This window comes from Pristis pectinata, chromosome 15 (genome assembly GCF_009764475.1).
Source record: "Pristis pectinata isolate sPriPec2 chromosome 15, sPriPec2.1.pri, whole genome shotgun sequence".
Classification (NCBI taxonomy): Eukaryota; Metazoa; Chordata; class Chondrichthyes; order Rhinopristiformes; family Pristidae; genus Pristis; species Pristis pectinata.
Genome location: NC_067419.1, coordinates 1,044,412 through 1,056,921, shown reverse-complemented (window position 1 = coordinate 1,056,921; position 12,510 = coordinate 1,044,412). Strand labels below are relative to the sequence as shown.

The 12,510-nt window shown below is 39.2% G+C and overlaps 1 protein-coding gene across 3 annotated transcripts in view; it reads left to right on the top strand.

The window, feature by feature from the left end:
- caprin2 (caprin family member 2) overlaps nucleotides 1-12,119 on the top strand; it is a 51,075-nt gene extending 38,956 nt beyond the window's left edge. For 2 of the 3 annotated variants that reach the window (XM_052029888.1, XM_052029887.1), the window contains one exon: nucleotides 10,399-11,091. In XM_052029888.1, coding sequence (XP_051885848.1) covers nucleotides 10,399-10,439 — 41 coding nt within the window. In that variant the 3' untranslated portion in view covers nucleotides 10,440-11,091. Of the gene's footprint in view, nucleotides 1-10,398; nucleotides 11,092-12,030 lie in introns of those variants that run through there. The other variant, XM_052029886.1, reaches the window with a different exon arrangement.
- Nucleotides 12,120-12,510: the final 391 nt, after the last annotated feature.

The following is a 12,510-nucleotide window of genomic DNA, read 5'->3' as shown; positions in this document are numbered from 1 at the left end:
AGATCTGATCATGAGTGAGAAAGGTGGCATTTGGTACTCAAATCTAACTTGTAAACCTAGGCATAACTTGCCAGAGCATGAAATTATCCATTTGAAACAATTAGTAATTCCCCACAACACTGGAGTAGTTGGGATTGCAGGTACAAGTGCCATTGGAAGGGCACTAAACTTGGCAGAATGTGGTTGAGTATTGTGACTTGCAGCTGAAGTCATATTTTAATGTGCTTCTCACGTTGACAATTCTCAACTTCCAACCAAATAACTTTGCCTGTTTTTAAGTAGGAACAGATGTTAGCCCTCAATCAGATATTGTCTTTAGAATTGGCCATCTGTGGAAAGCACCAGCAGGGGAGTCTAGGTGCATTTTTAAGGATGTGACATGCAGAAGGATGGGTTTATGGAATGCTTCCCCATAGATGGGGGAGGAAGAAATGGTCCTGGGAACATTTCTCTATGGATATTTAGGCTTGTTCCCTTTCAATGATCCCACAGTGTGCATCTTTCCTGTGGAGAAGAAGGACTTCCTTCCTGTCCCTCCTCTATCCAATCATCCATGGAGGAAATTTAATCTGGACTAAATGGACCATTTTTATTTATGGTAGCAATCTTAGTTCCACATTTGGAATAATTGATTCTGGATGTTAGTTAAAGATTATGAACAGCTTTTCCTGCAGTCCTTAACGTTATTCTAAACAGGTAATTTTTTTTAAAATACTGAAGACTTTTGGATAAGTGCATGGATAGGAAAGGTTTAGAAGGATATGGGCAAATGGGACTAGTTTAGGTGAGCTGCTTGGTTGGTGTGGATGAGTTGGGCCAAAGGGCCTGTTTTCCATGCTGTATTACTTGGGTTCATTATTAGTCATGGTCAGACTCTTACCTCCTAGCAAGATGGTGGTGCTCTAATCTGGTGTATGAAATGACACCTATTGTATTTGTGAAGAATTTGTTGATCTATTGTGAATACTGCAAAGAGTGAATAGGAAAATGGGCACTCATTTTCAAATAGTTTACTTGCGTAGATGGAATGAGTTGATATGCTTGCAGAGAAAGGAGCTGTGTTCCATAGGAGTATTATTGCCAATGATCAGTCTTTTAGATTCATTTAAGGTCGTCCTATCTTGCTGGGGTGAGGATACATTCCTCAGTCTTCACCTTCAAAGAAGCTTGAAGTTTACATTTGTACTAAATGGGTTATAATGCCAAACCTGTTACTTGTAATATTATTGGCATCTTTTGCTCATTCCTAAACCATTTTTCAGCCTACCCTAACCACCATTTTCATCTGAACTTCCAAAAGTAACACAGTATGGTGACCAAGGTTGAAGGCATTAGTTTTACTTTTTTTAAATGGGCTAGGTCCTGCAGAGGATGTGCACTGGAACTTGATCTTTACAGTATATCCAAATGTGTCCAGCTTGGTAGTTATGAAGATGGAGGAAATATAAAGAATGAGCAAATACCATGAGTGGTCTTTTCTCCATCTGTTTTTTTTTCTTCCCTGCCAATCATCTGGCCCATGGGCTATTTCTACATCCCATTTAAATTTCTCTATGGAACGTGCACTAGAAAGGCCCTTTCCCCTTCCCCTTTCCAGCTCTTGTTGCTTCATCAGAGCTGGAATTCCATGATCAAGATTTCTATATAATCATTCACAAAAGATGAAAAGCTGCTTATCCATGATCTAATCTAGAACTAGAAGGTCTATTGCGGACTTCTCTGCTTCTGTTGTGGAAGGATACAAATGCCTTAATCAGGTGGAGGGTGCCCATCTTGGATTTTCTTCAAGAAGGGAACTTCAAAAATCAAATAATAGCATACAAATCCAAATTTTGAGAACATTGTTCTGATTTTCAATGTTTATATCTGTGCTCTCTAGTTATCAGTAGAATTAAAGCAATTCCCATAGGTTGTGATGCTTTTCATTGGTGGATATGAAGTGCTCATATCTGCTGGATTATTAACTTTGAAGAATTTGGGCTAAATAATTAAAATCTACTAGTTGCATAGCGAAATTAGTGAGCTTCTCTGTGGTTTAATCGAGGGTAGGTTTAGGTATAATTTATTGTTGATGGCTCTTTTGTACTAGTTTAAGGTTATGCCTTTAGTCCCACTTCCTCAATTTGAGCCTGTGATATATTGTGGATTGATTTGAGTGTTCTTAAAGGTGGAATATCTCCATTGATATGGTCTGCTAGAATGATGGCTGTACTTCTGTATCAATGTTGAAGTTGCCATCATTGCTTGATAGCTTACCTTTTACCTACCTGCCCTTCATTGACTTCAGTCTATCTCTTTGAAGCTTATGGTCAGCTTATCCTAACCTCTCTTCCTGTGCTCTGTCAAACTTTAACACTCCTGTGATATGCCTTGGAAGATTTTAGTTTGTTAGAGATGTAAATTTTAGCTGTTGGTGAATCTGTTGGTGAAGCAATCCAACTTTTGTGTGGAAAGTATTTTGCAATTTGTTCACGCGTTTCTTAAACGCTGGGAATGAATGGAAACTAGTCGAATCTGTTTCAAACAATTTAGGATTTTGGCAGTGGGAGACAATTATGTGGTAGATTGGTGGAACTTGCTTCTTATGGCTTAGTTGTGTGGGTTGATCTGATTGCCAGCAAGATTCAGTTTCTTATTTGGTCTCATTAACTTGATGAAACCATTGTCATTCATGAAGTGTGATTGAAATGAATATTTATATGTGATAGTTATTGAATTGATGGTGGGATGAGTCATGCTTTTTGAAAGCAGTTTCCAAAGTTGAGTGAAAGTATAGCAACCTTTTCAACGGAGAGCAGATTCATTTTTCAAGCCAAATGGAATCGAGTTGCATAAAATAAATTGTCCAGGGACAAGTGGTACTGCTTTTCAGGGAACATGTCCATATCCTTGGTCTCCTGAAGTGTCCAGAAGTGTCTTGTCACTCATGAAGGGACATTTGCTTAAATCCAAGTTTGTAGTTATTTGAACATGTGACCAATAGAACTTGGTGGCCTGAATTACAATTGAACCACTGGGAATGTCTCGTCTTACAACTAAAACACAGAAAATGCTGGAAACACAACGCAAATTAGGCTATATGTAAAGAGAAAGAGTTAACTTTTCAGATTGGAGACCCTTCGTCAGTTTTGATAAGGTGCCTTTGACCTGAAAAGTCAGTTCTTGTTTCCCTTTCTGCAGATGCAGCTAAACCCACTGACTGTTTCTAGTACTTTCTGCTTTTATTTCAGATTTCCAGTATCTGCAGCTTTTTTTTAAAAAAAAGTCATCTTAGGACTGTTCTTAGCTATCCCATGTTCTCAGATTCAAACTTGATAAAGCAGCAAATAAGATATGATATATATTAGTTACATGTACATCGAAACACACAGTGAAATGCATCTTCTGTGTAGCATGTTCTGGGGCAGCCCGCAAGTGTCACTACACTTCCAGCACCAACATAGCATGCCCACAACTTCCTAACCTGTATGTCTTTGGAATGTGGGAGGAAACCGGAGCACCCGGAGGAAACCCACGCAGACACGGGGAGAACGTACCAACTCCTTACAGACAGTGGCCAGAATTGAGCCCGGGTTGCTGGCACTGTAAAGCTTTACGCCAGCCGCTACACTAAATAAGCAATGTAAATCCTGTTTTAGCTTGATGTTTGAGGTTGAATTCCTATATAGCTGAAGCATGAGAGGTGTAAAGATGTTTAAAGGGAAAGGAGAAAAAAATTAAACAATGGAGCAATCCCTTCTCTCCCTGTACAGTGAAAAAAGGCAGCTTGATATTTATTGGACAGGAAGAATAGAAATTTAGGTGTGGCTTTGAGTGCTGGGCAAAGAGAAAAGGACTTTTATATCTGTGATTTCCATCTGTTTAGTTGTGCCATTGATATAACGCTTCCATACTGATCAGACTGGACCCTGAGCTTCAATTTCTGTTTGTTTAAAAAAAAATAACATTAAATTTGAAAATTACAACTACTTTCTAAAACTAAAACAACAGAAAATGTAGTATCCAGAGACAAAGGTAGGGTGAATTAAAAGGCCATTGACATATTACCTTTTTCTCTTCAGATGCTGCTGGACCTACTGATTTCAGTACTTTTTGATTTTATTTTAGAATATGCAGTTGTGCTATAAAGCGCATTAGTTTAGGGGCATGATGCTGCATGTAGTTAATTTTGTTAACCAGACTGAACTTTAAATGTTCAGATGACAATTTCAGATTGATATTTAGTTGATGGGGAAAAAAGGCACAAGAAGCACTTGAACAGAATTTATATAGTAAGAGACCCAACACTTCCTGTTATCACAAAAATCTGATGTAATTTCAATGAACAATCATCCTCATCAATTTTAGAATATCTGTTATTGACTGTAAATCATGAAAAACAGTCTTGTTCCCTGGCAGGGCCAATAGTTCATTAATAAGCTTCATTATTTCCATTGGAGTCTGATATTTACCAAATTCTATAATCAGTTCTGATTTAAGTCAGTTTTCTAAGTTGTGATGCTGAGTGCTGTGAAATTAAAGTAAAAATCTACTAGGCTGTGATTTCCTTGCAAGACTATTTTCAGTTTACTGCTTTTTGTAGGTCTGACAACAGTGTTAAATCCATATTTTACTTCAAAATGCTGGAAGGCAGAAGTAAGAGCAGACAATGCTGAAGGTGCAGCCTTGCCTGCTGAGTATTTCCACCACTTTGTTTTTATTCCATTGTTTCATTGCTTGACTTTTTTTCTCTGTCACACTACAAAAAAAAATGGCTTCAAGTTTGCAGTACTGATATGGCTTCATTTCAGCAGTAGATCAGCACATTGTACCTGGTTAATGCTTAGATTCACTCAGCTACTGAATTTTATGTCGAATTTATTCTATAGAAACGAGCACGTATTTTCTGCACGTTTACCTCTACATTTTCTTCATTCCATTTATTCTACCTCATCCAATCAAAATATCCTTTTCCACTGAAACATCTGCTGTACGATTTTCTTTGCTTTGACTACTGCATGCATCTAGTGAACAAATAATGTGTAGTGCTACCAGGGCCTTGTGATAAACAGCAGTGTCGCCTTGATTTCAGGTGTCGGAAATCTTTGGTAACTAACTGAAGGTTTCCATTGCTCATATTCATCTTGAACTCTTTCTGTGTTAATCTATGGTACTGACTAGGAAGCAAAAGTTTTGAAACTAATAAATAACTAAGCACTCTTCATTTCTGTATCTATGCATAATACTGAACCAGATCTTCTGATGACCAGCAAGATCCTGGACCACATGGCTTGTTCCAGCAATGTCCTCGGTCTGACAGAAGGCTGTCTTCTAGTTGATCAATGTGGCCCTGCACTACATGGGGCCTTCCTGATATGGTCGCTGCACCCCTGAATGGCCTTAACATGAGGCTGCCCGCAAGATCGCTGGCTGTTAAGTTCCTGCAATGTCTATGACCATCAAATGATGCAGAAAATGGATTCCATGCATCCAGTCAGATATTACAGTTTTGAAAAATCTGAGTTCAGCTGCTTTTTGAAAATGTTCTGTCATGGTCCATGAAGGATCGAGTGACTGGGACCCAAATTTAAAAAAAAAAATTGCAAAGGTGGGAATTTCTGAATTACTACCTGAGGCATATGCAAATAAGCAAAGTCAGTTTGATTAGACAGTTGAATGTGTGGTCCAAAGCTTGGTATGGGTGAAGTGGGTTTCAGTTTGTGAGGCTTGGGTAGTACTGTTGGGGAAAGAGGTTACTGTTCCTTTGGGATGGTTTCACTTCAACTAGGGTGAAATGACCAACGAGGACTATGAATAAGTTTAAACTAAATGGTGGTGTGGGGTTAATTCAAGTGAGAGAAAATTGAAAAAGAAAGGACAAGACGATAATGCAGGAGAACAATATGGGGAATGATGACATGCATCAAGAACAGCATATAAACATAAGAAAACCTCCTGATTATATTCAGAGTTGGGGAAGTGTTTTAAAAAAAGACATCTGAATGCACACTGCATTCACAATAAGATAGCTAAACCTGCAGCACATTTATTTTGATATGTGTATGATCCAATAGCCATTGTGGAAAGTTAGGAATTAAATATTCTGGGATACTTTAAAAAAGGCACAATAGAAAGGGAAGTAGTACTGATAAAAGGATGGAATAAAGGCAGCAGGAAAAAAATGATCTTCACATGGCAAATCAATAGGTAGCATCATTATGGTTGGAGGTAAGGGGCAGCCAGCATTGGTAAGAGTTTTCTATAGGCCCCAAATAACTGTGGAAATGTAGGGTGGAGTAAATTCAGAAAATTAGAGGTATGTGTAGCAAAGATCATGCAGTAATCATGCAGATCTTTAATCTGGACAGACAAGACAAGCAAAATTAATTCATTCTCCAGACAATTGCTAATGTCACGTACAAGGTGGTTTTCTAAGGAACCAACTAGTGAAGACATGTTTTCCAGATTTAGTTTTTTGAAACAAAGGGTTGGTCGTTATGGAGTCTTGCATTTAAGGGGACTTGAAGGAAGCATAATCATAACATAGGATTTTATATTAAGATTGGAAGTAATTTACTCCAAGACTAGAGTCTTAACTCCAATAAAGCAAACTATAAAGATGAGGTTTGTGTTGGCTACGTTATAAGGTAGAATCCAGTCTAAAAGGTACTTATTAAAGAAGAGGAGTTAAAGATAATATTAGATCAGACTTACCTTGCCAAAAAGAGGAGCAAGCCTGACAATTGAGAAAGCGTAAGAATTCAGCGAGGGAGGATGAAGAAATTGATAAGGGAAAACTAAAGTAACGTAATCAGAAAAACTTAAATGAGAAATTTTATAGATCCCTAAAAGGATCAGCAAAAGTTAATGTGGATCCATAAAGGAGTGAGACCAAAGAAAATAGTAATGAGGAAATGGCAGGGGCATAAATAAACTCACACAAAGTACTTGTCACAGAAAACCTCCAAGAAATAGTGGAGAACAACAGGTCCAAAGTTAATGTGGAGCTGAAAGAAATTTGCAATAATAAAGTCAATATAATACTGGAGACATGGGACTGAAAGCCAATACGTCCCAGGACCTGATGAATTGTATCCTGAGGGTTTGAAAGTAATGGCCATGGATGTTGTGGATATGCCTTCCCAAATGCTACAGATTTTAAAACAGTTCTGAGTAAACTAGTAACTACAGACCAATTAGCCTAACCTTTGTTATAATGAAACTCCTGGAATCTATTAAGGAAATGGGAAGAAGACCATTAGAAAATAATGGGATTAGACAGAGTTAACATGGATTTATGAAATGGGTATATCATAACCCATTGTGCTTGAGAGCAAGGAGGGAGTGGGGTGGAACAGGTAATGGAGGGGTGTGGAGTGACATTGGGTCTTCAATCAGGATAGAGTTAGGTGAGCACTCATGGATATTTTTGCTGATGCAAGTTTCTTAAAATGTACTTTAAGTTTAAATAACTTAAATATTGGAGTGAATAATGCTGAAAAGGTGGGTAAACAGGAAAAAATTCCTATCCAGCCAGTTCCCCCACAGATGTTCCCACTTTTCAGTCGTGCTGATGCAGGTTGATGCAGCCAGGATTGATGGGAGCAGGAGATGGGCTATGAATACTGCATGGATGGGAAGTTAGCACTGGAATGCTGAGCTCTGGAGTGCTCAGTGTCACAGTACAGGCACCCTAGTATTGGAGAGCAGCAAATTTAAAAAAATTGATATTTGGCTCAGGCATAAGAAGAAGCTAAAGTGTTAACTATTCAAATAGAAAATCTGTTAAGTGCTGGAAGTTGTGTGCAACTGCATGGAGCTCTTGTGTATTGGAGTAAATGAGATTAAAAACTGAAAATGCTGGAAATGTGTACCTGATGATGCAACATCTGTGAAGAGAGAAACAGCAAAGATAATCTAGGTAATGAGATTTCATCAGAACTGGGGAAAAATAAGAAACCGAAGCGTTTTTAAATAGCAGGGAAAGGGGCAAAGGAAAAATACGCTAAGATATTTTCTCCACTTCTCTCCCCCTTTCTCTGCAACTTAGAAGGCTGTTTGCTACATTTTCCACTTCTCATGAAATGGCATTGGCCTGAAGTACTAAACTGTTTCTCTCTCCACAGATGCTGCCTGAGCCACTGATATTTCCAGCGATTAATTTTTATTGCAGATTTCCAGCAGCCGCAATATTTTAGTTTATTACCAGAGATGTAGAATTGAAGGTGTGCAATGGGGCAAATCCCATGCACCCAGCTTCCTGCCGATGTACCTGCTTTCTGGGTGCTTGACTCAGATTGGCACTGTCTGGATTGTTGTATGTAACTGTCGACAAGCCTTTGGAAAATCTGCCTCAGTATGTCATTTTGGTTTGACGTGGCTGTAAGACTGATTAATTGGATGGATTTATGATCATTTTGAAAAGCTGAATTTGATATGGTAGAAGCAACACACCACAGAAGGATGTCATATAGATTAAGCTGACTAATGTTCCATGAAGAAACTGATAAAGAGATTGAAGTGTGCATCTTTATCTTGTAGCCAAGATGATGCAGAGGTACACTACTGACATATGTGAATGATGGGTGAAGCGACTGTAGGAAAGAAAGCCATGCATTCAGACTGTTTCTTTTAGAACCTCTTGATGCCACAAAGCACTTCAACTATACGTAACAGTACAGCTACTAAACACTTTTGTAATTCAGGAAACATGGCAGTCAATATGGGTACAGCAGAGGTGATAACGATCTAAATCATCTTTTGGGTTCGCTTGAGGGGAAATTATCAGTAGAGACATTGGTGAGAACTCCCTGTCCTTCCTTGAAAAATACCTTGGGATATTTTATACATTTTTGATGGAGTCTCAGTTTATTTGGTTTATTATTGTCATGTACTGAGGTACAGTGAAACACTCTTGTTTTACACGCCATTCATACAGATCATTTCACCACATCAGTACATCGAGGTAGTACAAGGGAAAAGCAATAACAGAATGCAGAATATAGTCCAGAGAAGGCGCAGTGCAGGCAGACAATAAGGTGCAAGGCCGCGACAAGGTAGTTTGTGAGGTCAAGAGTCCATCTTGTCATAAGAGAGGTCCATTCAATAGTCTTACAACAGCAGAATAGAAGCCGTCCTTGAGCCTGGTGGTACGTGGTATGTGCTTTCAGGTTCTTCTATTGTCTGCCTGATTGGAGAGGGGAGAAGAATGTACTGTACTTGATGGGAGGGTTCTTTTATTAAGTTGACTGCTGCAGAGTCCGTGGAGGGGAAGTTGGTTATTGTTGTGTGCTGAGCTGTGTCCACAACTCTCTGCAGTTTCTTGTGGTCCTGGGCAGAGCAGTTGCCGTGATGCATCTGGGTAGGATGCTTTCTCTAGTACACTTATTAGAATTGGTGAGGGTCAATGGGGGCATGTTGAATTTCCTTAGCATCTTGAGGAAGTAGAGGTGCTGGTGCGATTTCTGGGCCATGGTCTCTACGTGGTTGGACCAGGACAAGCTATTTGTGATGTTTACACCTAGGAGCTTGAAGCTCTCAACCATCTGCACCTCAGCACCATTGATGTAAACAGCAGTGTGTGTACCACCCCGCTTCCTGAAGTCAATGACCAGCTACTTTGCTTTGCTGACATTGAGGGAAAGGTTCATGTCATGACCCCATGTCACTGGGCTCTCTATCTCCTTCCTGTACTCTGCCTCATCGTTATTTGAGATTTCAGCCCACTATGGTGGTGTCATCTGCAAATTTGTTGATGGAATTAGAGCAGATGGTCGTGAGTGTATAGGGAGAAAAGCAGGAGGCTGAGGATACAGCCTTGTGGGGCACCAGTGTTAAGAATAATTGTGGAGAGGTGTTGCTGCCTATCCTGACTGATTGCAGTCTGTTGGTCAGGAAGTCAAGGATCCAGTTGCAAAGGGAGGTGTTAGGTCCCAGATCCAGAAGTTTGGAGATGAGTTTGCTTGGAATCATGGTATTGAAGGCGGAGCTGTAGTCAATAAATAGTAGTCTGATGTAGGTGTCTTTGTTATCCAGATGCTCCAAAGATGAGCGTAGGGGCAGAGAGATGGCATCCGTTGTGGACCTGTTTCGGTGGTAGGCGAATTGCAGTGGGTTGGGTGGGTTAACATCTCCTCTGAAAGACTTGTATCTCTGCTAAAGCAGCATTCACTCACTACTGCTTTGGAGTGATCCTAAACCATGGATTCAAATCTTTGCAGCTGGACATGAACGCACAACCTTCAGTTAGATTAATTTTCATTGTATGCTACACTGGCATAGCAGAGCAGGTCAGTCGGATGTTCTGCCATGGATGGGAGTATTGCACACAATAACAGGAGCCTTCGATTTGATGCATTGTACGAGGTACTCCGACCAGAAAAGTCGAACTTACTGACCTGGGCTCATTTCTTTTTGCAGGTCATGACATCTTACCACAAATGAGACAGACGCATGAATAAATTACCACCACAATCAAGTTTGCACAGTTTTACAGTTTACAATACACACTTCCCACAGTCTGATACAATAGACAAACAAAAAGCATTTTGGCGACAGTAATCACGCCCTCTCTCATGTCATGAAAGACTGTATACAGGCACGTTCTGATTCTGGTTCCCCTTGCTCCTCAGACTTGAGGGGAAATTGAAATTCACCTGCTGAAACTGTTTTGGAATTTGATAAAAACAAGCTGTCTTGAGGGTGCATGGACAATCAGGCCAGTTGTATTAGGTACAACCATTGCTCAAGTGCTCAAAATATATATTGTGGAAATGTTTTTGTGTATGACAGCTACCCTGTTGATGCCTTGCTTACATTTAAACTTGTACAGTATTTTTACTCAAACTATAACATGACAAAGGCAGCAATGTTATTTGTAATGTAACTCGTACTTTATTTCCTCTGAGGAATACAATCTCTGCCGTCATCTGTTAAACTGGATTAGAAATGCAGTGTAAACCTTGCATTATGTAAGGGTGTAGTTTTCCTCAGCTATTGAGACATTTCAGATTTTTACGGGAAGCGGTCCATTTGCTGTTTCCTGGATAGAAATGTATATTGTTTACTTTCATTAAAATGTATGTCAAAAAAAAGACAATAAAATATTCTCTCAAACTTGGGGTACTGTAGATAAATGAAGTACTTGAATGAGTGCCCTACCAGCACCTTTTCCCTGTCCCTATCTTCTACTCTGAACAGTGAATTGCCTTTTAAAATTGAGGATATTGTCTGCTGCAGACGTGCAAATCCAGTTAACTGTGTAATTATCCACATGCCTTTTGGTTGGATTCTCTCAACGTGAAATTAAGTTAGGAACTTATTCTCGAATGAAGTAAGCAAATAAGAATTACATCCAAAATAGGACACACTTTCTGTTTTGGGGAACAATTGATGCAGGAGGTTGTTCAGCTCCCAGTCAAATAGATTATAACTGATCTATACTTCAGTGCCATTTGTTAGCCTATTTCTGTATCCCTTGACATAATTGCTTCACAAAAGTCCAGAAATCTCATTTTTGATTTTTTTTCCCCCCATTAATCTAACCTCAAAGAGCTCAAAAAAGGAAGTTCCATTTTGTTTTAATAAGTATAAAGGGCTTCTGATGTCAATATTGAAGGGCCTAGTTCTAATTTTGGAGGTTATCGTCAGGAAAGGGAAAGTTGTTTGTGAGTTGGTATGTGACTTTTCCTGGTGACTACCGAGAGCATTTGTTAACTGAGAGAATTTAATAGTCTTCATTTTTGAGAATCCAGTCAGGCAATCTATTATATGCTCCCTGATAAATTAATAGTGCTTGTGACAGTATTGTGCTCCCTGTTGAACAATTCAGAGATTTCTTCATCTCATGTGAATCCAGAACATAAAACCACAGTCATAATCACAATTGCACTAAAATAAAAGTACAATATTAAAGATTCCTGATATTATTATAGATAAATGGGTTTAACCACAAACCAGGCAGGTTTAGCTATGAACACAACTGTCCTTAAGGGAATGAGCAATGTTTTCTTATGCCTAACATTTCATACATTTTTGATACTTTGTTATTAGTTGGGCCTTGTCTGGTAAGACAGAATCATCCTTCAAGGTGACAATGATAAACAAGTGATTTACAACAGAGATTCTTCACACAAAACTTTCTGACCCATTGAGCACAATGCCCTGAGAAAGGTAAGTTGGTCATTTAGGACTAGAGTCTCCATACATATTGTGATAGCTCTAGATTCGATTCCATATCCTATTGTGTTTAATTCATCTTTCCTTAAGACCTTCCTGCTTCCTCACTCCCATTTGCACCAATCTCTTGTCCTCTCAACTTTTCCCACGACAGCTATCTTAAAGATGCTTCTAAATCTGCCATCATTACGTGTCTCCATGTAACCCATCCCCTGACATCAGCCTTTGCAAATCACCACTCCATCTCCAACTCCTTCTTCATCTCCAGTGTCTTAAGAATATGTTGTCTCCTAGATCTGTGCACAACTTTCTCATAACTTCAAGTTTGATTCTCTTCAATTGCCTTTGCACACC